Source organism: Mesoplodon densirostris, chromosome 3 (assembly GCF_025265405.1).
Source record: "Mesoplodon densirostris isolate mMesDen1 chromosome 3, mMesDen1 primary haplotype, whole genome shotgun sequence".
NCBI classification, from domain to species: domain Eukaryota; kingdom Metazoa; phylum Chordata; class Mammalia; order Artiodactyla; family Ziphiidae; genus Mesoplodon; species Mesoplodon densirostris.
Window position 1 is genome coordinate 99,945,676 of NC_082663.1, and position 23,994 is coordinate 99,969,669.

A 23,994-nucleotide genomic window follows, 5' to 3' on the forward strand; every position below is an offset into this window, starting at 1 on the left:
ATTAAACATTCTTATACGAATGCCTTGTGAATTGATGATACGAGCGTATTGTCCCATCATTTTTCATTATAATTGGTGGAAGATTGGTCTCCTCAGGTCCCTTCTAACTCTGTAAAAGTTTGTTATGCTTTTAATTTTTAATTGTTCTGAAGTTTTTCAAAGAGACCCTGAATTACTTAATGGATTATAACTATAAATAGTTGATTAACTTTTTTTCCCTTTGTTTTTTAAGGAAACAGCAGAACCAATATTTCCTAGCCCTCTTTCAGAACAAACCTCAGTACCTCTCCTCTTTGCTTGTACAGCCAGTGCCAAAACAGTAGTTGCCAATCCGTTATTGCACCTTAGTAATCTAACACATGATATTCTGCATGCCATAATAAACTTTGATTCACCACCCCATCCTGATATCCAAAGCAATAAAGTAAGTATGCTTGGTTTCAGACATTTAATTTACCTATATACTATGATAAAACTAAAAAATAAGTGTTAAGGCTTTTTATAAACAATTTTAAACATCATCCTATGCATAGTGATTGTTTCATTGCCAAGTTTATATTGGTTTTGATCAAAGTAAACTTTCGGTTATAGGCCAAGTTCATCTTACTTGTATTACTTATACCCAATAGGGTACTTCAGTTTTTAAGTTTGACTTCGTCTTATTTAACTGCATCATCTTGGTAAGCGTAATAGTGTGTATGCACATTTATGAGTAAATCTTTAGCAGTACACTTAGCCAAAAAGCTGGGGTTTTTTTAGAGACAGAAACTTAATATTATGTAAAAGTACTAGTATCTCTTTTTCTTCCTCATAGTCTGCATTTGATTCTCTCCCCCACCTCACAGGTTGTGATATCATGCCATCCATTTTCTTTTTGTCTAGTGGTAGCCTCTCCTACAGTTTTACCTTCCTGGATAACCTTAACCCCTACAAATTAATTTTGTCACTTTATTTCCTATACTGCTCAGTAGAATAAATGCCCACATTGCATATTACACAATTAGGAATTTAATGTTCTTTAGATTGTGCTGATTTTAACCAAACTTTATTCCATATTTAACTTTAATAATAAGCAAATAATAAGCATAACCCTGGTGTATCAGCTTTTGCTGCTTAAGAGCCACCCTGAAACAATAGCTTAAAATAGCCATGATTTATTTTGCTCATGATTCTGTGGGCCAACTGGACTGATAGCTGGATACCTTCATTTGTCTTTGGTCAGCAGGCAGGTTGACTGGATTCTGGATGACCTAGGATGGCCTTATTTACATTTCTGATCGTTGGCAGACTGCAAGGCTGACAGGAAACTTTGGGATGACCAAAGACTTTGGGATGTGTCTCATCCTCCAGTAGGCAAGCCTAGAGTATTAGCCTGGGTTCTCTAAAGAAATAGAGCCAATAGGGTGTGTGCGTGTGTTTTTATAGAAAGAGCCTTGTTGCAAGCAGTTGGCTCACTTAATTATGGAGGCTGAGAAGTCTCAGGATCTTCAGTTGGCAAGTTGGAGACCCAGGAAAACAGATTGTGTAGGTCCAGTCTAAGGACAAAGGCCTGAGAACCAGGATAGGTAATAGTGTAAGTTCTAGTCCAAATGCCAGCAGGCCTGAGACCCAAGAAGAGCCAGTGTTTCATTTCTAGTCCCAAGGTAGGAAAAGACCAGTGTCCCAGTTCAGTGCAGCCAGGCAGAAGTTCCCTCATACTCAGCTTTTTTATTCTATTCAGGTCTTCGATTGATTGGATAAGGCCCACTCACAATCGGGAGGGCAATTGTCTTTACTCAGTCTACCAATTCAAATATTAACCTCATCCAAATTTACCCTAACAGACACATCCAGAATAACATTTGACCAAACGTCTGGGCACCCCTTGGCCCAGTCAAATGGACACATAAAATTAACCATTTCACCTGGATTATTTCATATAGTGGTTCCAGGGGTTTAAAGAGCAAAAGTAGAATTTGCAAGGCCTTTAGAGAACTCGGTTCAGAAATAACACATCACTTCTGTGTCCTCTGGCACAAAGCAAGCCTCAGCCCAAATTCAGTAAGTGGCGAAATAGACTCCACCTTTTGATTGGAGAAGCTAGAAAATATTATCATTTTTTTTAGTCTGTTGTATGTGGTCTTCACTGTCTTCATTCATATGATGCTGTCCTTGATTTTAATTCATATCACGTCTATTGATAATTGAAGGAAAAATAGCAATTAGATTTTAATATGCACAAGAGAGTATCATACCTCATAATCAGATCAAGAACTTGGTCTTTTAATAGTCTAGCCTCCTTTCTTACCTAGATTAAGCTTCTCCCTCATCCTCAGATCTACTTCTGTTACTTCTCTTGTCATGCCATGTTTAGAGCCCTGTCTTCCTCAGTACACGTATTTGCCTTTCAGTTGCTGTCTTTCATACCGTCTTTCTCTAAAATTTCACTCTCTTCAAATTGTTTTCTGTAGTAACTCGACTGTGTGATAGCATATTCTTCAGTGATCTGTTCATAAGTGAACTGTCATTTACCAGGCTGGACTTCATATTTTGGTTGAGGAAGGAGCAGTTTGAGTCTTGGAGGGCTTGCTTTTAATGCATGGCTCATTGCACTACTGAATAAGCTAACATCTGTTCTCGTTTGCCCTTAAAACAGAAATTAGGTAGTAGGTGTCTGTTTTATAATTTCTGCCAAAGTCCTCAGGTTTTGTATGTTTGTGTGTGTGTGTGTGTTTTTAATTTGTTTGTCACAAGACCTCTCAGACAGAAATGAGTATTAGGGAGAAAAAGGAAATAGTTTATAAGGGCAAAATGGTTTTTTCATCTTTTTAAAAATGCTGATTATATTAGGTCTTGAAAAAAAGCTACATTTTTCAAAGTTATAAGATAACTCTGTTTTTTTTTTTTTCCAGGTATATGTAATGCATACTTTAGCAGCTTCACTTTCTGCTTGTATTTATCAGTGCCTTTGTGGTAGTCATAACTACAGGTAAATATTTTGTGAAATTTAAGAATGTTTACAGTAACTGATGAGGTTTGAGAATTTGTATGCTCTTGCTCTAGAAATACTGTGTACTGCAGTCCACCTTAAATAATACAAAAAGCGGGGCTTCCCTGGTGGCGCAGTGGTTGAGAGTCCGCCTGCCGATGCAGGGGACACGGGTTCGTGCCCCGATCCCGGAAGATCCCACATGCCGCGGAGCGGCTGGGCCCGCGAGCCATGGCCGCGGAGCCTGTGTGTCCGGAGCCTGTGCTCCGCAACGGGAGAGGCCACAGCAGTGAGAGGCCCGCGTACAGCAAAAAAAAAAAAATAATAATAATAATAATACAAAAAGCATATGGCTGAAGTGTTGAGTCCTTTTTTTTCATCTTTGAAATTTTAACATATGTCTTTATGGCAAATGCATCTCAAGTAAACTCTTCACAATATAACTTATTTAGCAGCCTTTTATTGATCACTGTCTAATGCTAGACATTGTGATATACACTGGAATAAAGTCTCCTTCCTTAAGGTCAATCTAGTTAGAGACAAACATATGAAATGATAAATGATATGTAACATGACATCATACTTAAATGATATGTCCTATAAGATGATAGGTAGTGAAATCTCAGGGAGCACAGAGGAGGGACTGACTGACTTGGAACTGAGAAAAATTTTACAGAGTAGTTGATGTTTATGATTTTTCTCTTTATGTCCTAAGGTTTCACTATAATTTATCTAGGCTTTCAAAACATGTTGTTTGACACTGTGGGGGTCTGTATCTTTCTTTAGTTCTTTGAAATTCCCTTACTCTATTTCTTCAATATTTTATCTTCTCTCTTCTCTTTCCTTATATGAGACAGATATTGGAACTTGTGGGTCCCTCTTATTTTTCTTTTAGCTTTCCTCTCAAATGATCCCTTTCATTTTTTCTTTATTTATTTTTTGCTTCATTTCAGGAGAAATCCTAGCTTCATTTTCCAGACACTTAATTCATTCTTCAGCAATGTCCTATCTTTTATTTAGCCTATTTGAGTTTGTTTTAGAAATTTTATTTTTCAGTTTTAATATCTCTTTATTTATTTCAATAGCCACTTTAAAAAAATAACTTACTGTCTTTTTTTTAGTTTTATTTTTTTTTAATATCTCTGAGTATAAACCACTTTCCTTAATGTTCTGGTAAGTCTTTGCTTCCTCAGGTGTAGGTATGTCACTGAGTTTGTTTTCTCTTACATGATGTCAACCTTCCTTTGTGTTGATTTTTGATTATCTGTTTATCTTATGTGTTTGAATTCTCCCAGGGGTCACCTCAGCTTACTACTCTGGCTGTGTATTCCCATAGTAGCTTCAATTTGATTTCTTTGACCTTGGTCCTCCAAAAGTTCACTTTCTTATTACTGAGTATGGCTTTGTTTTCATCAACATATTTTTATCTTTCTTATCATTTCCATAGGCTTACTTTAGCAGGGGAGATTTTTGGTTTTTGTTACTCTGCCATCTTGAAAATGGAAAGTAAAACAAGAGAAGCTATTTCCATACGTATCAAACTGTTATGACTAAGACAACTTGCCAGTTAGAACAGATCTAAACAAATAAGTGTGCTATTTTTAAATATTATATTCATTTACTTAACATATGATACAGGAACTACTGACAGGGTTTAACAAATTTTTCATACTATTTTTCTGTCATATTTATTTTGTAGTTTGTGTCAAGCTGTAATTTATTTTGTCCATTGATCAGTTTATTTAGTTTTAGCTTAAAGTACCATTTAATTAGAGAAGCTTACCCTGAATTCCCAAACTGTGTGAAATCACTCCTCCCTTTTGCTTTCATATCACTGTATGCATAGGTTTTGTCTTTAAAAACAGTATGATAAAATTATTTGTGTCTGATTCCCCCACCAGACTATAAATTGCATGAGGACGGAAACCATGTGTTTCATTAAACACCTGTTATCTGGTGCATATACCTGATATAACCTACCCTAGTGTATCAAATTGAACCTAAACTGACTTCTTCAACTCAGTAACCTTGTTTTAAATTTTGATATATAAGCTTGCTACTTGTGGCCAATAATGATTTAGTTTTTTCATTTGTACATATTTTATGTCTTAACAGTAAATATATTTAAAAGCTATCATATCTGTTTGAATTTAGAAAATTTAAAGGACATTTTGTTTTATTATAATACTAGACTATAAAGCACAGTACTTAGGTGTAAAGCAGTATAATTAATACACAAAATTTTGTATTTAAGGTACCCTAGATGATAGATCTAAAACATGGAAGTATTACATGTGAAATTCATTTTAGATCATTGTATGTTATTATTATTGTTTTATTATATCGTTGTTATTGTAGGTCATTATAGATTGTTATTATTTAAATTTTTTTCTCTTAGTTCATTTCAAACAAATCAGTTTACTGGAATGGTGTATCAGACAGTACTGCTTCCCCATCGACATTCTTTGAAAACAGGAAGCTTAGATGAAGCCATAACTCCCAATACATCACCAGCTCAGTGGCCAGGTATAAATAATTTATATATGTGTGAGTGTTTTTCTTAGCCTTATTGAATTTAATCAGATGAGGAAAAAGTAGGTTTGGCTTGGTTTTGCTGTATGATAATCATTGTTGTTAACTATTGTTAGAATTGATACCAGTTTATTATTCACCACTTATTACAAATTATCCAGTTATGTAATATTAGTTTTTCCTTTATCATCATACTAAAATAACTCAAATATTTTGTTATATCACTTTTTTTAATTTTGCTTTTGTCATAATACAAAAACATTTGTTATGGCAATGAAATTTTATCTATCAGATTTGAATCAGATTACAGATTTCCAGTGTTTGTCTAAATTGAACAAATAGCTCAACATTTATGCATTAACTGCAATAACCTCTACTAGTCTATGAATCTATGGCAGAAAATATTTTAATTCTGATGCTGTAACTTTTTTCAAAAATTAGGAAATGTGGATTATTTATTTAGTTTATTGTCAATGGTAGCTAATGGTAGCTATGTTTGTTGTTTCTCCTAGGAATAACTTCTCTAATTCGACTTTTGAATTCTTCTGGGGAGGAAGCCCAGTCAGGGCTTACAGTCTTGCTCTGTGAGATTCTCACAGCAGTGTATCTTAGTCTCTTCATCCATGGCTTGGCAACACATTCTAGTAACGAACTATTTCGGATTGTGGCCCACCCTCTAAATGAAAAAATGTGGTCTGCTGTATTTGGTGGAGGTGCACATGTTCCCAGCAAAGAACAGACACGCTCAAAAGCTTTACCTGGTTAGTTTTTAATCTGTTTTATTTTATTTTTTAAGGCTACAGCTTTATTTATTCATCTGAATGATAACTTTGTTAAATGTAATTACATTTTAATTCATTCACAGAAAGTTCTGTTACAGACCATTTTCTTAAAGCACGAACAAATAGTTTTGTGGTAAATATGCAGTATAAAGTTTCTGGTGTAATTATCAAAGTTTAAGATACTCATGCACCAGTGATTAGAACTATCTAATGTAATTTAAAATCTTTTACTATTGAAATTTTCATTTGTTTTGAAATATACTGTAACATTGGTTTTTGTTCTATCCCAAATCAGATCTCTCTTCTTTCTTTGGCAGGAAGGTACTTTGCTATGCCTAGCCCCCACCAGGTAGTGGTATTCTCCATGGAATGTGTGGGCTTTTCCAAAGCTCTTTCAACCATCAGTTCTCATAGCCCTCCCAGTCTTGCAGGCAAGATATTAGCTTTAGAAATAGGCTTTTACAGTTCAGCTTGCTTTGTGTTGTTTTGGAGGGGTTGGGGTACAGTGGGCCAGTTTTATTCTGTTTGGCACTTAGCAAACTGAAAATTTTCCATTAATCAAGTCATATTTTTGATTTAAAACAATGATTAGCATTTTAAAAAACCATCCTGCTTTTTTATTATGCTTTAAGTTCTTCATTTTGATGTTTTCTATTCCTTAGACTTTAACATATTTTTAAATGTGTAGAAATAAAGAAACGTCAGTGCTAATCATGATAAATCAGACTATGGCTTGAAATGACTGGAAAAACATTTCAAATAAGGCTGCTTTATGTTCTGCATATTATGATTCCAGCCATTAGGGTTTTGGATTTCTAAGTGTTCATAATATCATGTAAAGTAAATATTTTAAACAATTGTATTACCTTTTCTTAACTTTCTAATGTTGTAACTGTAGGTACTGTATTTATTTAAACACAAAAGATTGAAACAAGCTTTTTGACCTGAAAAGAATCTTCATGATGCTTTCTGCCTTTAAGTTTTCTTTTTTTTATTAGCCCATATGTGATAATCTTGGCTGTAAAATTTTTAACAATATTTTAATTTTTGTAACATCTCCTTTCTAATTTTTAAAGAGTAATTTCCTGTGCTTTATTTTTTATATGGATAAAAATAGAAAAGACTAACTTATGAAACTCATGTTGGAATATATACTTCAGATATTTGAATTCATTTAAAAAAATTTCAAAGTCTGAGAGGGAGTACGATTTATAGGTCTACTGAGATTAAAGACTGTGATCTTGTTATTACAACATGTTATAAAGGGATACATTCTTGAAATAGAATGTCCACATACTTGTAAAAAATTAAAAATACATTTTTACTAACCAGTCAGCAAGGCTCAACTTCAACAATTCCTGGAGCATTTCTGAGCACAGATATATAAACAACCTTACTCAAAGTCCAGGTTGTTCTTTGTTTAACCACTCAGATATAGCTATTTGTAGTTACAAATATCATATAATCAACTCTATCTCACCACTTACTGAATCCGAAATAATCAAAGTGAAAAAAATTATCTGCATCTGTATGTTTAACCTCTTGCGTTGGGACATGGTAGCCAAATAATACAGGATACTTAAAAAATGAGGTTTACTTAGTGATGGGGCTGGATATAGCCACATATAGATTATGTGATGCTCATCTGTCTATAAGAACCCAGAAACTATTCTGAATGCAATCAATCATGGATGTAACTGAAGGAGCATGTACAGAAAACATAAACGATATGATTCATCAGTTTGCTAACCAGAAAAAAGAGTACAGTCATTTAATGATGAAGCCAAAGGTCTGCTATTTCTAAAGCTGATTTAGTTTGTGAAGGAACAAGTAGAAAAAGAAAAAAATAGAAAAACAGAGTAAAGGGAAGAAGTGAAGATAGTAGGTAGTAAAGGCAGTAATAGTAATTAGAAGTAGCAGTCCTGTGAGGCAGATAAACTGACAGTTGGAGAGACAAAATCTGAGAACAGAAAATCAACCAAGACAAAGGGACAAAGGAGGGGTGGCTTTCAGTATAAGGCAGAGTTCTGAAATCTCAGTTTTTGAAGGCATTATTATGTTGTTCTGAAAGCACACCAACTAAAGCAGCACACCAGCTTGATAAATTTTAGGTTGTAAGTAAGTAGCCCTGTATGTTCGAATTACTGTTGAATGTAATCATGATGTCCTAAGAGTGTAATTAAATTAGTTAATATTCAGTATACATTGTTGACCAAGGGAATAAAATGATGTGTTTTAGAAAAGTTGATCTGAATTCAGCCAAAATTGTTATATATATTGATATATTTTTAGTTTCTAGTGTTTAAATATGGCCAAGTGAAAACTGACAGGTCTAGAATATTTCATTTTCCTGACAACCTATTCATCTATTCAGTGTCAATGTATTGTATATTGAAGATGAAATACATGCTTAGAACCCTCAAAAATCTGTCTTTTAAAAAGTGTTTTCAGGGCTTCCCTGGTGGCGCAGTGGTTGAGAGTCCGCCTGCCGATGCAGGGGACACGGATTCGTGCCCCGGTCCAGGAAGATCCCACATGCCGCAGAGCGGCTGGGCCCGTGAGCCATGGCCGCTGAGCCTGCGCGTCCAGAGCCTGTGCTTCGCAACGGGAGAGGCCACAACAGTGAGAGGCCCACGTACTGCAAACAAACAAACAAACCAAAAAAAAAACAAAACAAAACCAAAAAAAAGTGTTTTCATAAACTTAGTACTATGAGAAGATTTTAAAAGTTACCATTGTTTTCCTTGTTCTGGTATAAATTCTGATTTTAATTTTCTTTGCAATAATGGTCTTACGAACTAAATTATTTTTCTTTCTACATGTCTATTATATACTTAATGCACTTTTAGTGACATAAAATTTAAATATGACTTAAGCTTTGTAATATAAGAAAATGGTAGATGATTTTTATTAGACTTTAACGCAGGTCAGAATTCTTTTTTTTTTTTTTTTTTTTTTTTTTTGCGGTATGCGGGCCTCTCACTGCTGTGGCCTCCCCCGCTGCGGAGCACAGGCTCCGGACGCGCAGGCTCCGGACGCGCAGGCTCAGCGGCCACGGCTCACGGGCCCAGCCGCTCCGCGGCATATGGGATCCTCCCAGACCGGGGCACGAACCCGTATCCCCTGCATCGGCAGGCGGACTCCCAACCACTTGCGCCACCAGGGAGGCCCCCAGGTCAGAATTCTTAACAAAAATGTTAAGGTACATAAATCAGTTATTTATTTTTTAATCAAATTTACTTTGTGATTTCTACATATGTTAATGAGGGATTTAGTTTTTCTAATTAATTAAAACTATAGTGTGGGTGAATGTTCATGGAGTTCTGAATTATTTTATTATGGTTAATTTTTGTTTTTTTTTTTTTTGGCGGTACGTGGGCCTCTCATTGTTGTGGCGTCTCCCGTTGCGGAGCACAGGCTCCGGACGCGCAGGCTCAGCGGCCATGGCTCACGGGCCCAGCCGCTCCGCGGCATGTGGGATCTTCTCAGACCGGGTCACGAACCCATGTCCCCTGCATCAGCAGGCGGACTCTCAACCACTGCGCCACCAGGGAAGCCCTATTATGGTTAATTTTTAAAGTAGACAATCACCTAAGCAATAGCAGTTTTTGAAAAATTACTTTCTTTTCTGCTAACAGTGAGAAATCCATACTTTTGCTTTTTATTGCATATTGTAAAGCAAAACAAAATCTTTTAAGAATTTTTGTTGTGTTTCATAATAATGTTTGCAGGTATAAGAATTGTCATTATTCCTGTGCACACCTTAGTTTTTCTTTACCCACTTTCTAACTTCTTCATGCCCCTTATAATTCATAAGCTCTATCTATATCCAAGTTCCTTTTCATTTCTCCCTAATGCTGATTTTTTTCTTTTATTACTAGTAAAGTAGCCATTTACTACCTTAATAATGGAACAGTAGAATCAGTTTGTATCCAAGGAGTGACACAGTTCTTGATATTTTATTATTAGCTTTTTTCAAAAACAAATGGTTAAGCACCCAGCAGCTACACAGTTTCTTTTGGTGCCCCTAAGCTTCATGACCACTCAAACCCAACGTGATATAAGCATAAATTTGTCTTAGGTCTTGCTGCAATTTGAGGGAAAAGAAGAGGGAGCATCTACCCTAATGATAAGCTTCAAATCATTTCTTGTTTGCTGGGAGGTATCACTAAGGTCTTAATTTGTAGGATTTCAGGTAATATAACATTTGGTACTGTGAACCTGTTTGCCGTTTTTCCCCTGTTGTCCTTGTGCATCAGAAATGTTTTGATAAGAAGTTTTATACTTCTGGAATTGAGTCTGTAATTTTAAATGTTTCCCCTCAGTGTGGTTAATTTCTTGTTTTCATGTCAACTATCTGGGTTCACACACTGTACTTGCAAATGTTTTTCTCTCTTAAAAATTTTTTTTTATGTTTTGCTTTAAAAACTCTGCTTTTTTTATGACATAGCAAGCTTGGTAAAATCTGTGAATTTAGCATTGTAAGTTTTATTTTTCCCTAAACGTCTGTGTTCATATCACATGCCTTCTAATAATCTAAAAACAAAACAAGCAGAATAATAATATTTGTCAAGTGATAAATTTATTTTATTTATTTATTTTTTTTTTTTTGCCGTACGCGGGCCTCTCACTGCTGTGGCCTCTCCCGTTGCGGAGCACAGGCTCCGGACACACAGGCTCCGCGGCCATGGCTCGCGGGCCCAGCCGCTCCGCGGCATGTGGGATCTTCCGGGATCGGGGCACGAACCCGTGTCCCCTGCATCGGCAGGCGGACTCTCAACCACTGCGCCACCAGGGAAGCCCGATAAATTTATTTTAAAACATAGCATTAATTTTTTTGACAGATTAAAAAAATACCCTTATATTCTAAATTTTTTACTCAATGAGAATTTGGTAAAACCACTGTTTAAGTTTTAGAATGTATATAAATGTATACAACAGATATATTAGAAACACGATTGTTGATTATCAATTGCTTATAAGATCAGAGAGAAAAAATTACACATTGAATATGATGGTTCTTTTTAAAGTCATTTGAATGATTACATACCACTTTTTAGCAATCCCTTTGTATACTAATTTTATTCATCTTTATTTTATTTTTTCTGAAATAACTAAATTATTCTGTTAGACTCAGCTTGGCTGTAGCTTGATATAATGCATGAGCATGCTGTTTATGCAAGCTAAGTAGCTTCAAGCAATAAAACAAAATTGTATTAAAACACAAATACTTGTATTCCTTTGGAAGGTAAGTGACTTCTTGCTGTAACCATTAAAGAACAATATTGGTGTGCCTTAATATGGGGTTGTTTACCTATCTATTAGACCATGACTAAGTCCAGGAGATCCTTGATTTTCTATTGGTGATTTGCATCTAGTGACTTAGTATTGATTAAAGATTTGTGTAACTTGTTTTTCTTTGCTAATGCCCTTAATACTCTAAGGTAAAATACTAAGAGAATATCGACTGTTAAATGTTTAGAAGTTAAAACAATAAAGATTGCGTTTTCTCCCTCTTCTTTGTTGTTCCATTGACTAGAAAATTCTATCTCCAAGCCATTTCTAAAAGTCTGAATCAGTTTAGTAGGTAGTTTTGGTGTTTGAATTTTTTAATATTTTCAGTGAAAAATTAGTAGTAGTTTTTTAGTAGATAAAAGGCCAAGTGATTACTGAAGAATCTCATAACTGAGTTGTTGCCTTTAATTACCACGGACATCCCATGATATTCTTCCCCCGCCATGATATTCTTAAAAAACAAAATAGAAAGATGTAGATAATTTAGATAAGTCAACATTCAGAGAGTAAGGGACAAGATGAGATAAAAACAAAGATCGCTATACAAGATGATTTTTGTCTCACTTCCTCCACTATTTTCTTACCTTACTATCATAATAATCTCAGTTTTGTGTATGTACTTATTTGTAGTTAACCTTAGGTCTTATGTAAAAATAGGTGAAATCAGAACAATGAATATTGTACTTATTTTGTAATACTTTATTTTGTTCTTGTTAGTTTCTTCACTAGTGGAAGAAGGAGAGAAACAGAACAAACGTTTTAGGCCATCAAAAATGTCTTGCAGAGAATCTGCCTCAGTGACCTCTTCCTCACCACCATTAAGCCAGGAATCACTGATAGTTAAAGAGAAGTTCATTCCACCTGAGCTCAGTATCTGGGACTATTTCATTGCCAAGGTAATACAAGTGTTATCCAGATGATTATTTGTGTAGTTAAACAGAAATGAAACTGTTTAAAATAAGTGTAATTGTTGGCGTTTCCAAATATTTTTCCACACTGGTTAAGAAAATTTTCATTTTATCAGAGTACATTATCACAAAATATACCCTAAAATATTTTGGACATATTTCAACCAGGTTTTAAGGCAGTTCTTTTATAAATTATGATTTTTGCATTTTAAACAAAGCAAAGATGAAAAGATAAATTGGTTAGCACCTTAATGCTTGATAGTAATTAAGGAATCAAGACTGCCAGAAGTCAAAGTGCCATCCATACTCTAATTCCTTTTCTATACCCCAGGCAGTCCTGCATTGTCCTGATATACACAGATTGCAGTTTTTAGTTAAATAACATCAGTCCCTCAACAACACTGTTCAACTTTAAAGTTACCACAATTTATTAAATATGAGAAATCGCATAAAGTACAAACTTTCCTGCTAGCTATTCAGTCCACAAATCACTATGTAAATAACAGATGCACCTCATGATCAGTGACCAATCACAACAGTTCTTTCAAAGTCTGTCAGTGATTGGTCATTTAGTACCTGTTATTCAGTATTCAGTTCATACACAGAAAAGCATGTGGTTGTCTTGCCTCCTTATCTCCCATAATAAACACAAGTGACATTTTACAAAACTGGATAATCAGAAGAGGGAATTGGCTAACACAGATAAAAGTGCAACTGAAAAATGAAAAGTGATAGTACTGGAAGTGAAATTCAAATCAAATATAGGTAAATTTATAGAAGAAATAGCTAACTTTGGGAATACTGACATTGCTGCCATTTGATAGACTGTAGATGTACAGCCAAAGGCAATTAGTAAAGGCCAGCTTATCAACCTAAATGAGGAAAGTGTGACAAAAGGATGAAGATGGCCCAGAGATAGTGAAATTGGCAAAACACTTCACATTAAAAGAACCCTGGGTAATATTTCACAACATTGAAAGTGCAAAGAGTAAAAAGTTGGACGCTGATACAAACTTAGAAAGGAGTATGACTATTTGCTAACGATTAGAAAAGAAGCTTGCTTTGATTCCTGAGTTATAAGAAGGCCAGCACTGTTCAAAGTGCTCTTGATAAATTTCTTACAAAGAAATAAAACACTTTAATTCCCACTGTTTCTAATTTTTTAATTACAGTGTACTAAATAAGTATTGTTTTTACTATTTTTTTCATTTTCCTATACATTTATAGCTGACTGTAAACATCTTTAATGTTCTGACAAATCTTTAAATGGTCACAGAACATTTGTAATTTTTGCATGCTTCAGGGTAAAGAAGGGCATTTATATCACCTTGTTTCACATTGCCTTTTGTAGTCATTGATTCATTCAACAGATGTTTATTATGTACTCTTTATATTGGAATATCTTTATTTCATCTTCATTTTTAAAGCATAGTTTTACTTTTGCTGGGTATATGATTCTTGATTAGCAAGGCCTTCTTTAGTTGTCTTGTTCCTGGATCTGGTTAAATTTCTGGCTGGTCTGCCCTTGCTCCAATCTGTATCTCAGCCTCAGGCTAGTTGAAATGTTAGCCTTCCCTAATTGTTTGCTGCTGAGAACTCTTGTTTTTGACAATGCTGCTGGGCATGGAATTCGTTTTTTTTTTTTTAATTGAAGTATAGTTGATTTACAATGTTGTGTTAATTTCTACTGTACAGCAAAGTGATTCAAGTATTCATTTATATACATTCTTTTTCATATTTTTCATATGGTTTATCACATGATATTGAATATAGATTGAGGACCTTGTTGTTTATCCATTCTCTGTATAATAGTTTGCATCCCCTAATCCCAAACTCCCAATCCCTACCCCACCTCCCTCTTGGCAACCACAAGTCTGTTCTCTACGTCTGTGAGTCTGTTTCTGTTTCGTAGATAAGTTCATTTATGTCATATTTTAGATTCCACATTTAAGTGAAATTTTATGGTATTTATCTTTCTGTTTCTGACTTACTTCACTTCTTATAATCTCTAGGTCCATCCATGTTGCTGCAAATGTCATTTCATTCTTCTTTATGGCTGAGTAGTATTCCATTATATATATGTGCCACATCTTCTTTATCCATTCATCTGTCAATGGATATTTAGGTTGTTTCCATGTCTTGGCTGTTGTAAATGGTGCTGCATTGAACATTGGGGTGCATGTATCTTTTCGAATTATAGTTTTCTCTGGATTTATGGGCATGGAATTCTTATTAAAGTCAGCCCCCTCTGGCCAGGCCACAGAGTTCTTTGTCCTCACAGGCTGCTGGCCCTGATAGAACAAATGGGCCACAGAGGGCAGGGGTTGGGCTAGGAGTACCCCCTGGCCAAAATGCCAGATGCTCACTTTTTACCAGAGATTCAGTAGTTTTTCTTAAATAAATACTTCTCTGTGTGTTGTATGTATTTGATCAGTTTCCAGTATCTTTAAATGGTTGTTTTTGACAACTTTTTCCAGTTTTATTACTGCTTTTTGGGAAGAGGACTTACCAAACTCCTCCCTCAGCTTTTCCAGAATTTCTGCCCTCCCTGCTATATTACTTCATTGGGCTTCTTTGGACCCAAGATTTTATAAGTTTTCTTTTCAGATTTCCCACATCTCTTCTTTCATCCTCACTCTTTAACTGATGACATCATCTTATGTCATTAAAAAAAAATAGAACCGGACAGAAGTCTTTCATCATTCTGTTATGAAGCCCTCATCTTGTTCTCTCTTGTTACTCTCAAGGAAGCATCCTTCCTATCAAAGATTCAGTGCTATTCTGAATCCTATCCTTGCTTTTCTTCTCTAGTCTTCTCTCTTCACTATTGGCTCTTCCCATCAGAACAGAAATGTGCTCTACTGTCTCCCATTCCAAATCCTGCTTTGATCCCAAAACTTTTTCGAACTATTATCCTATTTCTCTGCTTCCCATCCTCCTTCAACTTTTCAAAACTGTAAACACATTATCTTTCTATTACCATAGGTCCCGTTCATATTTACCCATTGTATGACTTGTGACACAACTACCCCACTGAACCTGCTGTTGTTGAGATTCAGGTGGTATCCATGTTATCAAGTATAGGAAACTTCTTTGTCATCATCTTATTTGACTTCTTAGCAGTATTCAACCCATGTGACTATTTCCTCCTTTTTGAATTACTTTTCTCTCTTGTTCTATTGATACCAGTCTCTTCTAGTTTATTTCCTAACCTTACTATTTATTCCTTCATAGTCTTCTTTCTTCTTCCTTTTCTACCTGACCTGTGAATCTTGATCTTCTTCAGGATTTAGGTTTCTGATATCTATTTTCTTTAGTACTTCCCATGTCACAACCAAAGTCCTCCCATTTTAGTAAACGGCATCTTCATCCTTATAGTTGCTCAAGCCAGAAACCAAGAAATCGTCTTTTCCTTCTCTTTCCCTTGCTCTCCAAATTGATCAGTAAGTCTGTGCTTTCCCCCAAATATACCTTGAATGTGTTATTTCTCTCCATCTCTATCACACACCTGTATCCAGACTGCCAACTCTTGCCTTAGTTACTGATGTCTCCATTTCTTGTCTTGCCATTTGACTTTTTTCTCATAAGGCTATGGTCATAGTAACATTCCTAAAGTATAAATCTCAATACCTATCCTCTTAAAACTCATCAGTGGCATTCCATTACACTCTTTACTGTGTTGTACAAAAACCCTACCTGATCTGTCATCTGCTGTTCTCTTCAACTTTTCTCCCAACATTATCCTCTTGCTTTAGTAGGCTTCAGCCAAACTTCTTTTTTTTTTCCATACCAAACTCTTTTACCTTATTAAAGCCTTTTTACATACCATATCTACTACCTAAAATGCTTTTCTTCCCTCTTGTTAAATGGCTTATTCCTTCTTGTCCTTTAGGTCTCGCTTAAATGACACTTTTCAAAGAGGCCTTTCATGATCAGCTTATCTCAACTCTTGTTAATATTCTTTTTTTTTTTATCATATTAGGTGTTTCTTTTTTTTTTTTTTTTTTTGGCGGTACGCAGGCCTCTCACTGTTGTGGCCTCTCCCGTTGCGGAGCACAGGCTCCGGACCCGCAGGCTCAGCGGCCATGGCTCACGGGCCCAGCCGCTCCGCGGCATGTGGGATCTTCCCGGACGGGGGCACGAACCCGTGTCCCCTGCATCGGCAGGCAGACTCTCAACCACTGTGCCACCAGGGAAGCCCTAGGTGTTTTCTTAATATTTATTTTTTTATTTTTATTTTTGGCTGAGTCTGGACTTAGCTGCGGCACGCAGGATTTTTCACTGAGGCACACGGGCTTCTCTCTAGTTGTGGTGGGCAGGCTCCAGAGTGTGTGGGCTTAGTTGCTCCACGGCATGTGGGATCTTAGTTCCCCGACCAGGGATCGAACCCACCTCCTCTGCATTGGAAGGCAGATTCTTAACCACTGGACCACCAGGGAAGTCCCTTGTTAATATTCTTGATCCCAGTGCTATTTTCTTCTTTATAACAGCTAAATACAATTTATATTTAGTTTTCTATTATTTGCCTGTTTTTTCCCCCACTAAAATATAAGTGCTGTGAGAACAGTGACTATATATATGTCTTCAAATTTCTTACATTGAGTATACTTTTCACACATAGTGGATACTTAATAAATTTTTGTTGATTGGATGAATAAATAAGGGAATTGTGTAAAGTGATGTTGAAGGCATAGAATGTCAAAAAAGTAGCAGCCAAGTACTGGTTACTTTACTTTTTTATAACAAAGTACCCCAAAATGGGATAAATTGCTAATATTAGACTATATAATTGAATGTGTTAAATCAGATGGTTGGATGATAAATTCTGTAACTATTTTATTTTAGCCTTTTCTACCTGCTTCTCAAAGTAGAGCAGAGTATGATTCAGAAGAGAGTCTGGAAAGTGATGACGAAGATGAAGATGTTTTAGCTTCAGATTTCCATCTCCAAGAGCATTCTAATTCAAATTCATATAGGTATGGAATATTTAATTTTAAGCTTCTTTTAAAAAATTCATTATTTTGAAAATAATACATGAAATTAATAGCTTGGTGAATTATATTATAACCCAGTTCTATTTAGCTGAAATTGTTAAATTCCTTTCCTTAACTATAATTCCACAGTTAATTTTTGATTACCCTTGAATGGACAATCTGTACTTTTTTTCAGTTCTCATAAATCTTGCTATCATATCATTCCTTACCCTTTGCTCCCTACAATAAACAAACCGCATTGTTTTAGCCTAAAAAATCTAATGTCTCTTCAGTACACTAGTACTCAAAGATGCCGGTGATTTCTGTCTTAAAAATGGCATATGTGGAACACATATAAAAATCATAAATGTTCAAATACCCTCAAAGCTCCATTGCTACATTATTATCCTTACAAGTGTAAGTGATAGTATGATATGTTGTTTGTATCTGAAAGGTATATATATTTTATTATGACATGGTATGTTAATTGTGTGATAGAAAAATATAAATTTTCCAAAAGAAACAAGTAAGTATATTAGGGAAAATGAAGTACTCCTTTATCGAAAAGAAAAGTTTTTATGAGATTTTTTAAAAATTAATTTTTATTGGAGTATAGTTGATTTGCAGTGTTATGTTAGTTTCTGCTGTACAGCAAAGGGAATCAGTTATACATATACATATATCCACTCTTTTAGATTCTTTTCCCATATAGGTCATTACAGAGTATTGAGTAGAGTTCCCTGTGCTATACAGTAGGTTCTTATTAGTTATCTGTTTTATATATAGTAGTCTGTATATGTCAATCTCAGTCTCCCAATTTATCCCTCCCCCGCTTTATCCTTTTTCACCTTGGTAACCATAAGTTTGTTTTCTGCATCTGTGACTTTATTTCTGTTTTGTAAATACGTCCATTTGTACTATTGTTTTAGATTCCACATATAAGCGATATCATATAATATTTGTCTTTGTCTGATTTACTTCACTCAGTATGACAGTCTCTAGGTCCATCCATGTCGCTGCAAATGGCATTATTTCATTCCTTTTTGTGGCTGAGTAATATTCCATTGTATATATGTTCCACATCTTCTTTATCCATTCCTCTCTCAATGGACATTTAGGTTGCTTCCATGTCCTGGCTATTGTAAATAGTGCTACAATGAACGTTGGGGTGCATGTATCTTTTCAAATGATAGTTTTCTCCAGATATACGCCCAGGAGTGGAATTGCTGGATCATGGTATAGTAGCTCTATTTTTAGTTTTTTAAAGAACCTTCATACTGTTCGCCATAGTGACTATCAATTTACCAATCTACGTTCCCACCAACAGTGTACAAGGGTTCCCTTTTCTCCCCACCCTCTCCAGCATTTATTGTTTGTAGATTTTTTGATGATGGCTCTTCTGACCAGTGTGAAGTGATTCCTCATTGTAGTTTTGATTTGCATTTCTCTAATAATTAGCAGTGTTGAGCATCTTTTCATGTGCTTTTTCGCCATCTGTATGTCTTCTTTGGAGAAATGTCAATTTAGATTTTCCACCCATTTTTTGATTGGGTTGTTTGTTTTTTTGATATTGAGCTGCATGAGCTGTTTGATATTTTAGAGATTAATCCCTTGTTGGCCACTTAGTTTGCAAATATTTTCTCCCATTCTGAGGGTTCTCTTTTTGTTTTGTTTATGGTTTCCTTTGCTGTGCAAAAGCTTTTAAGTTTAATGAGGTCCCATTTGTTTATTTTTGGTTTTATTTTCACTACTCTTGGCAATGAGTCAAAAAGATCTTGCTGCAATTTATATGAGAGAGTGTTCTGCCTTTGTTTTCCTCTCATAGTTTTATAGTATCCTGCCTTACATTTAGGTCTTTAATCCATTTTGAGTATGTTTTTGTGTATGGTATTTGAGAATGTTCTAATTTCATTCTTTTACATATAGCTGTCCAGTTTTCTCAGCACCATTTATTGAAGAGACCGTCTTTTCTCCATTGTATATTCTTGCCTCCTTACTCGTAGATTAGGTGACCATAGATGGGTGGGTTTATCTCTGGGCTCTCTATCCTGTTCCATTGATCTGTATGTCAGTCTTTGTGCCAGTACCATACTGTTTTGATTACGGTAGCTTCATAGTATAGTCTGAAGTCAGGGAGTGTGATTCCTCCAGCTCCGTCTTTCTCTCTCAGGATTGCTTTGGCTATTCGAGGTCTTTTGTGTTTCTATACAAATTGTAAAATTTCTGTTCTGATTCTGTGAAAAATGTTATTGGTAATTTGATAGGGATTGCACTGATTCTATAGATTACTTTGGGTAGTATGGTCATTTTGACAATATTGATTCTTCCAATCCAAAAACGTGGTATATCTCTCCATCTGTTTGTGTCATCTTTAATTTCTTTCATCAGTATCTTATAGTTTTCTGAGTACAGGTCTTTTGCCTCCTTAGGTAGGTTTATTGCTAGGTATTCTATTCTTTTGATGAGATGGTAAATGGGATTGTTTCCTTAATTTCTCTTTCTGATCTTTCATTGTTAGTGTATAGTAATGCAAGAGACTTCTGTGTATTAATTTTGTATGCTGCAACTTTACCAAATTCATTGACAAGCTCTAGTAGTTTTCTGTTAGCATCTTTAGGATTTTCTGTGTGTAGTATCATGTCGTGCAAATAGTGACAGTTTTACTTCTTCTTTTCCAATTTGGATTCCTTTTATTCCTTTTTCTTCTTTGATTGCTGTAGCTAGGACTTCCAAAACTATGTTGAATAAAAGTGGCAAGAGTGGGCATCCTTGTCTTATTCCTAATGTTAGAGGAAATGCTTTCAGCATTTCACCATTGAGTGTGACGTTAGCTGTAGGTTTGTCATATATGGCCTTTATTATGTTGAGGTATGTTCTCTCTATGCCCACTTTTCTGGAGAGTTTTTATCATAAATGGGTGTTGAATTTTGTCAAAAGCTTTTTCTGTGTCTATTGAGATGATCATATGGTTTTTATTTTTTAGTTTGTTAATGTGGTGTATCACATTGATTGATTTGCGTATATTGAAGTATCCTTGCGTATACTGAAGTATCCTTGCATCCCTGGGATAAATCCCACTTGATCATGTTATATGATCCTTTTAATGTGTTGTTGGATTTGATTTGCTAGTATTTTGTTGAGGATTTTTGTGTCTATGTTCATCAGTGATATTGGCCTGTAATTTTCCTTTTTTGTGATGTCTTTGTCTGGTGTTGGTATCAGTATGAGATTTTTATTTGCTGGTGTCCTGTGTTAACCTGATTTTGTTTTTTTGAATATATGGAATATTTACATGGCTCAAAAGTCAATCGGTGTAACTCAACACAAAATAACCCAAATAACCCAATTAAAAATGGGCAAATAGGGCCTCCCTGGTGGCGCAAGTGGTTGAGAGTCCGCCTGCCGATGCAGGGGATACGGGTTCGTGCCCCGGTCTGGGAGGATCCCATATGCCGCGGAGCGGCTGGGCCCGTGAGCCATGGCCGCTGAGCCTGCGCATCCGGAGCCTGCGCGTCCGGAGCCTGTGCTCCGCGACGGGGGAGGCCACAACAGTGAGAGGCCCGCATACCGGAAAAAAAAAAAAAAAAAAAAAAAATGGGCAAATAAGTTGAACAGATACTTTTCAAAATAAGCACATGAAAAGATTCTCACTATCACAGATTATTGAGGAAATACAAATAAAAACCACAATGAAAGATCCCCTCACACCCATTAGATTGGCTGTTATCAAAAAAAACAGAAAATCACAATGTTGGCAAGGGTGTGGAGAGATTGAAACCCTTGTGCACTGTTGGTAGGAATGTGAACTGGTGCAACCACTGTGGAAAACAGTATGACAGTTCCTCAAAAATTAAAAGTAGAATTACCATGTGACCCAGCTTTCCCTTCTGGATATATAGCACAAGAAGTTGAAAGCAGGTGTTGAACTGGTAGTAGTACACTCATGCTCATAATAGCATTATTCATAATAGCCAAGGGGTAATTGCAACTCAGGTGTCTGTCAGCAAATTGAATGCAGTAAAGAATGTAGTAGATACACAGAGTAGAATATTATTCAGCCTTTAAAAGGATGGAAATTCTGACACATGCTACAATATGGATGAATCTTGAGGACATTTTGCTAGGTAAAATAAACCAGGCACAAAAAGACAAATGCTTGTATAATTCCACTTATGTAAGATACCTAGAATAGTCAAATTCATAGAGACAGAAAGTAGAATGCTGATTGCCAGGGCCTAGGAGATGGGGAAAATGGGGAGTTATTGTTTAATGGTTATAGAGTTTCAGTTTTTCAAGATGAAAAGAATTCTGGAAATGGATGGTGGTAGTGGCTGCACAATATGAATGTACTTAATGTCACTGAACTGTACACTTAAAGGTAGTTAAGATGTCATATGTATTTTACCACAATTTAGAGTAGTAAAAAATCAGTGCTCTAAGAAATAAATTTTTTGCTTGAAAAAAAAATGCCTAAGTATCTTTTTTTAATTAAAAAAAGGAAATCTGTATAAAAATATAAAATCTGAAGTCTCATATCCCTTCCACTTGAGTCCTCCTCTACACCCTTTACAGATACTTATTAGTTTCTGGTTTATCCTTCTGTTTTCAAAAATAAGGGTGTGTGTGTGTCTCTGTGTGTGTGTAAAATTTATTTCCGCTGCTTTCTTACACAGAAGGTAGCAGGTAGCATACTATATATAATGTTTATAACTTGCTTTTTATTTATTAATACATGCTGGGGTTCACTCCATATTAACATTTCGACATCCTTTTGGCTACCCTAAAATATTCCATGATTCAGAGCTAGTTATTCAACTATTACAATTACTCTGATGGGTAATTTGGTTGTTTCTACTCTTGCTGTTCTAGATAATGCTGACATGAGTAACTGCATGCATGTATTGTTTAGTTTTTGTGGAGGTATATCTTCAGGGTAGATTCCTGGTAGTGAATTGCTGGAATAAAGAGTGTGTAGTCTTCTCAATCCCTAAGTAAATTTTTAACAGATCTACTGTTGCTTTGTTTTTAGTTGGTCATTGATGCGTTTGGCAATGGTGCAGTTGGTGCTCAGCAATTTGAAGACTTTCTATCCCTTTGCAGGTCATGATCTTGCAGGTAATAAATAGCTTAACATGAACTTATATTGCCATTGCTTTTGATTGACTTATTTGTATTTTTTTCAAGTAGTGGAGAAAACGTTTAGTAACTTCCTATGGGTCTATCATATTTTTAGGTGCTTTTAGGAGGACAGGGTCCAAGAAAGCAGGGAATCTGAAGCTGATGTGATTGACTGTATTGAGACTGGGTTTATAGCTCTAGCCAAGGTGTTGGAGATTTAATAGTTGTAGACACGTAGGAAACTAAACAAAAGCAAAAATTTAGTAATTATTAACTCTGAGGGAGAAAAAGATTTTACAGGCAAGCAAGGGGCATGATAGTATACCAAGTAGTTCAGCTGTGATCTCTATTTACATATATATAAAACAAAGTAGACACTAAATTATCAATCTAACCAAAAGTTATTATGGATTGTATTGGAATGATGGAGAGAGGGGAAGTTTATTCTCATATTTCATAGTAGTAAATCAGTAGATCATTTCTAAAATAGAAAAAAATCATAAGCATATTATTTAGATTTTTGAAGGTAAACAGCAGGAATAGCTAAAAGTTGAAAGGGGGATCAGGATTCAGCAGTATGAAAGTGTAGAACTGGAAAATGCTGAGTTTTGTAAGTATTATTTCACTTTTTTTACCTTGTATATTATTTTAATTTTCAAAAGAAGTCTAGCTATGTGCTGTACATAAATTGGGCTGATACAAAGACTTAAAGCAATTAATTTTCCTCCCAAACATATTTTTATAATATTCAGGTACATTTTTTGTGCGAAATTAAAGTCAAAAGCAGTGGTTGCTATAGCAGTTATTTATTTATTTATTTATTTATTTATTTATTTTATTTATTTATTTTTGGCTGTGTTGGGTCCTTGCTGCTGTGCGCGGCTTTCTCTAGTTGCGGTGAGCGGGGGCTACCCTTCGTTGCAGTGAGTGGGCCCCTCACTGCGGTGGCTTCTCCTGTTGCAGAGCACGGGCTCCAGGCGCACAGGCCTCAGCAGTTGTGGCTCGCAGGTTCTAGAGTGCAGGCTCAGTAGTTGTGGCGCATGAGCTTAGTTGCTCCACAGCATGTGGGATCTTCCTGGACTGAGGCTCAAACCCATGTCCCCTGCATTGGTAGGCGGATTCTTAACCACTATGGCAGTTATTTAAATCACAAGTCACAAATGTTATTCCAAGTTCTAGTAGTAAAGGTATGATGTAATTTTGACCTAGATTGCCCTTTTTTTCTGTTGTCCTAGGCCACTAATTATGTTGAAATGCTATACAGATTTATGACATTCTTTTCAATCCTCTGGATTTCTGTGCTCACCTCTCTTTCACATCGCCTCTGCCAAAATTTGTGTTTATATCTTATTCTCTACATTGAATATAGCATTTTACTGCAGAAGATAAATGTGGGTCAATTTGATTTTCTCTTTATA

The 23,994-nt window shown here is 35.6% G+C and overlaps 1 protein-coding gene across 3 annotated transcripts in view; it reads left to right on the forward strand.

Moving 5' to 3' along the window:
- DMXL1 (Dmx like 1) overlaps nt 1-23,994 on the forward strand; it is a 138,544-nt gene that overhangs the window by 61,349 nt on the left and 53,201 nt on the right. For 2 of the 3 annotated variants that reach the window (XM_060093274.1, XM_060093276.1), the window contains exons 25-31: nt 233-424; nt 2,892-2,968; nt 5,367-5,494; nt 6,013-6,261; nt 12,295-12,473; nt 17,331-17,461; nt 22,488-22,573. In XM_060093274.1, coding sequence (XP_059949257.1) covers nt 233-424; nt 2,892-2,968; nt 5,367-5,494; nt 6,013-6,261; nt 12,295-12,473; nt 17,331-17,461; nt 22,488-22,573 — 1,042 coding nt within the window. Of the gene's footprint in view, nt 1-232; nt 425-2,891; nt 2,969-5,366; nt 5,495-6,012; nt 6,262-6,599; nt 6,714-12,294; nt 12,474-17,330; nt 17,462-22,487; nt 22,574-23,994 lie in introns of all 3 variants that reach the window. The other variant, XM_060093277.1, reaches the window with a different exon arrangement.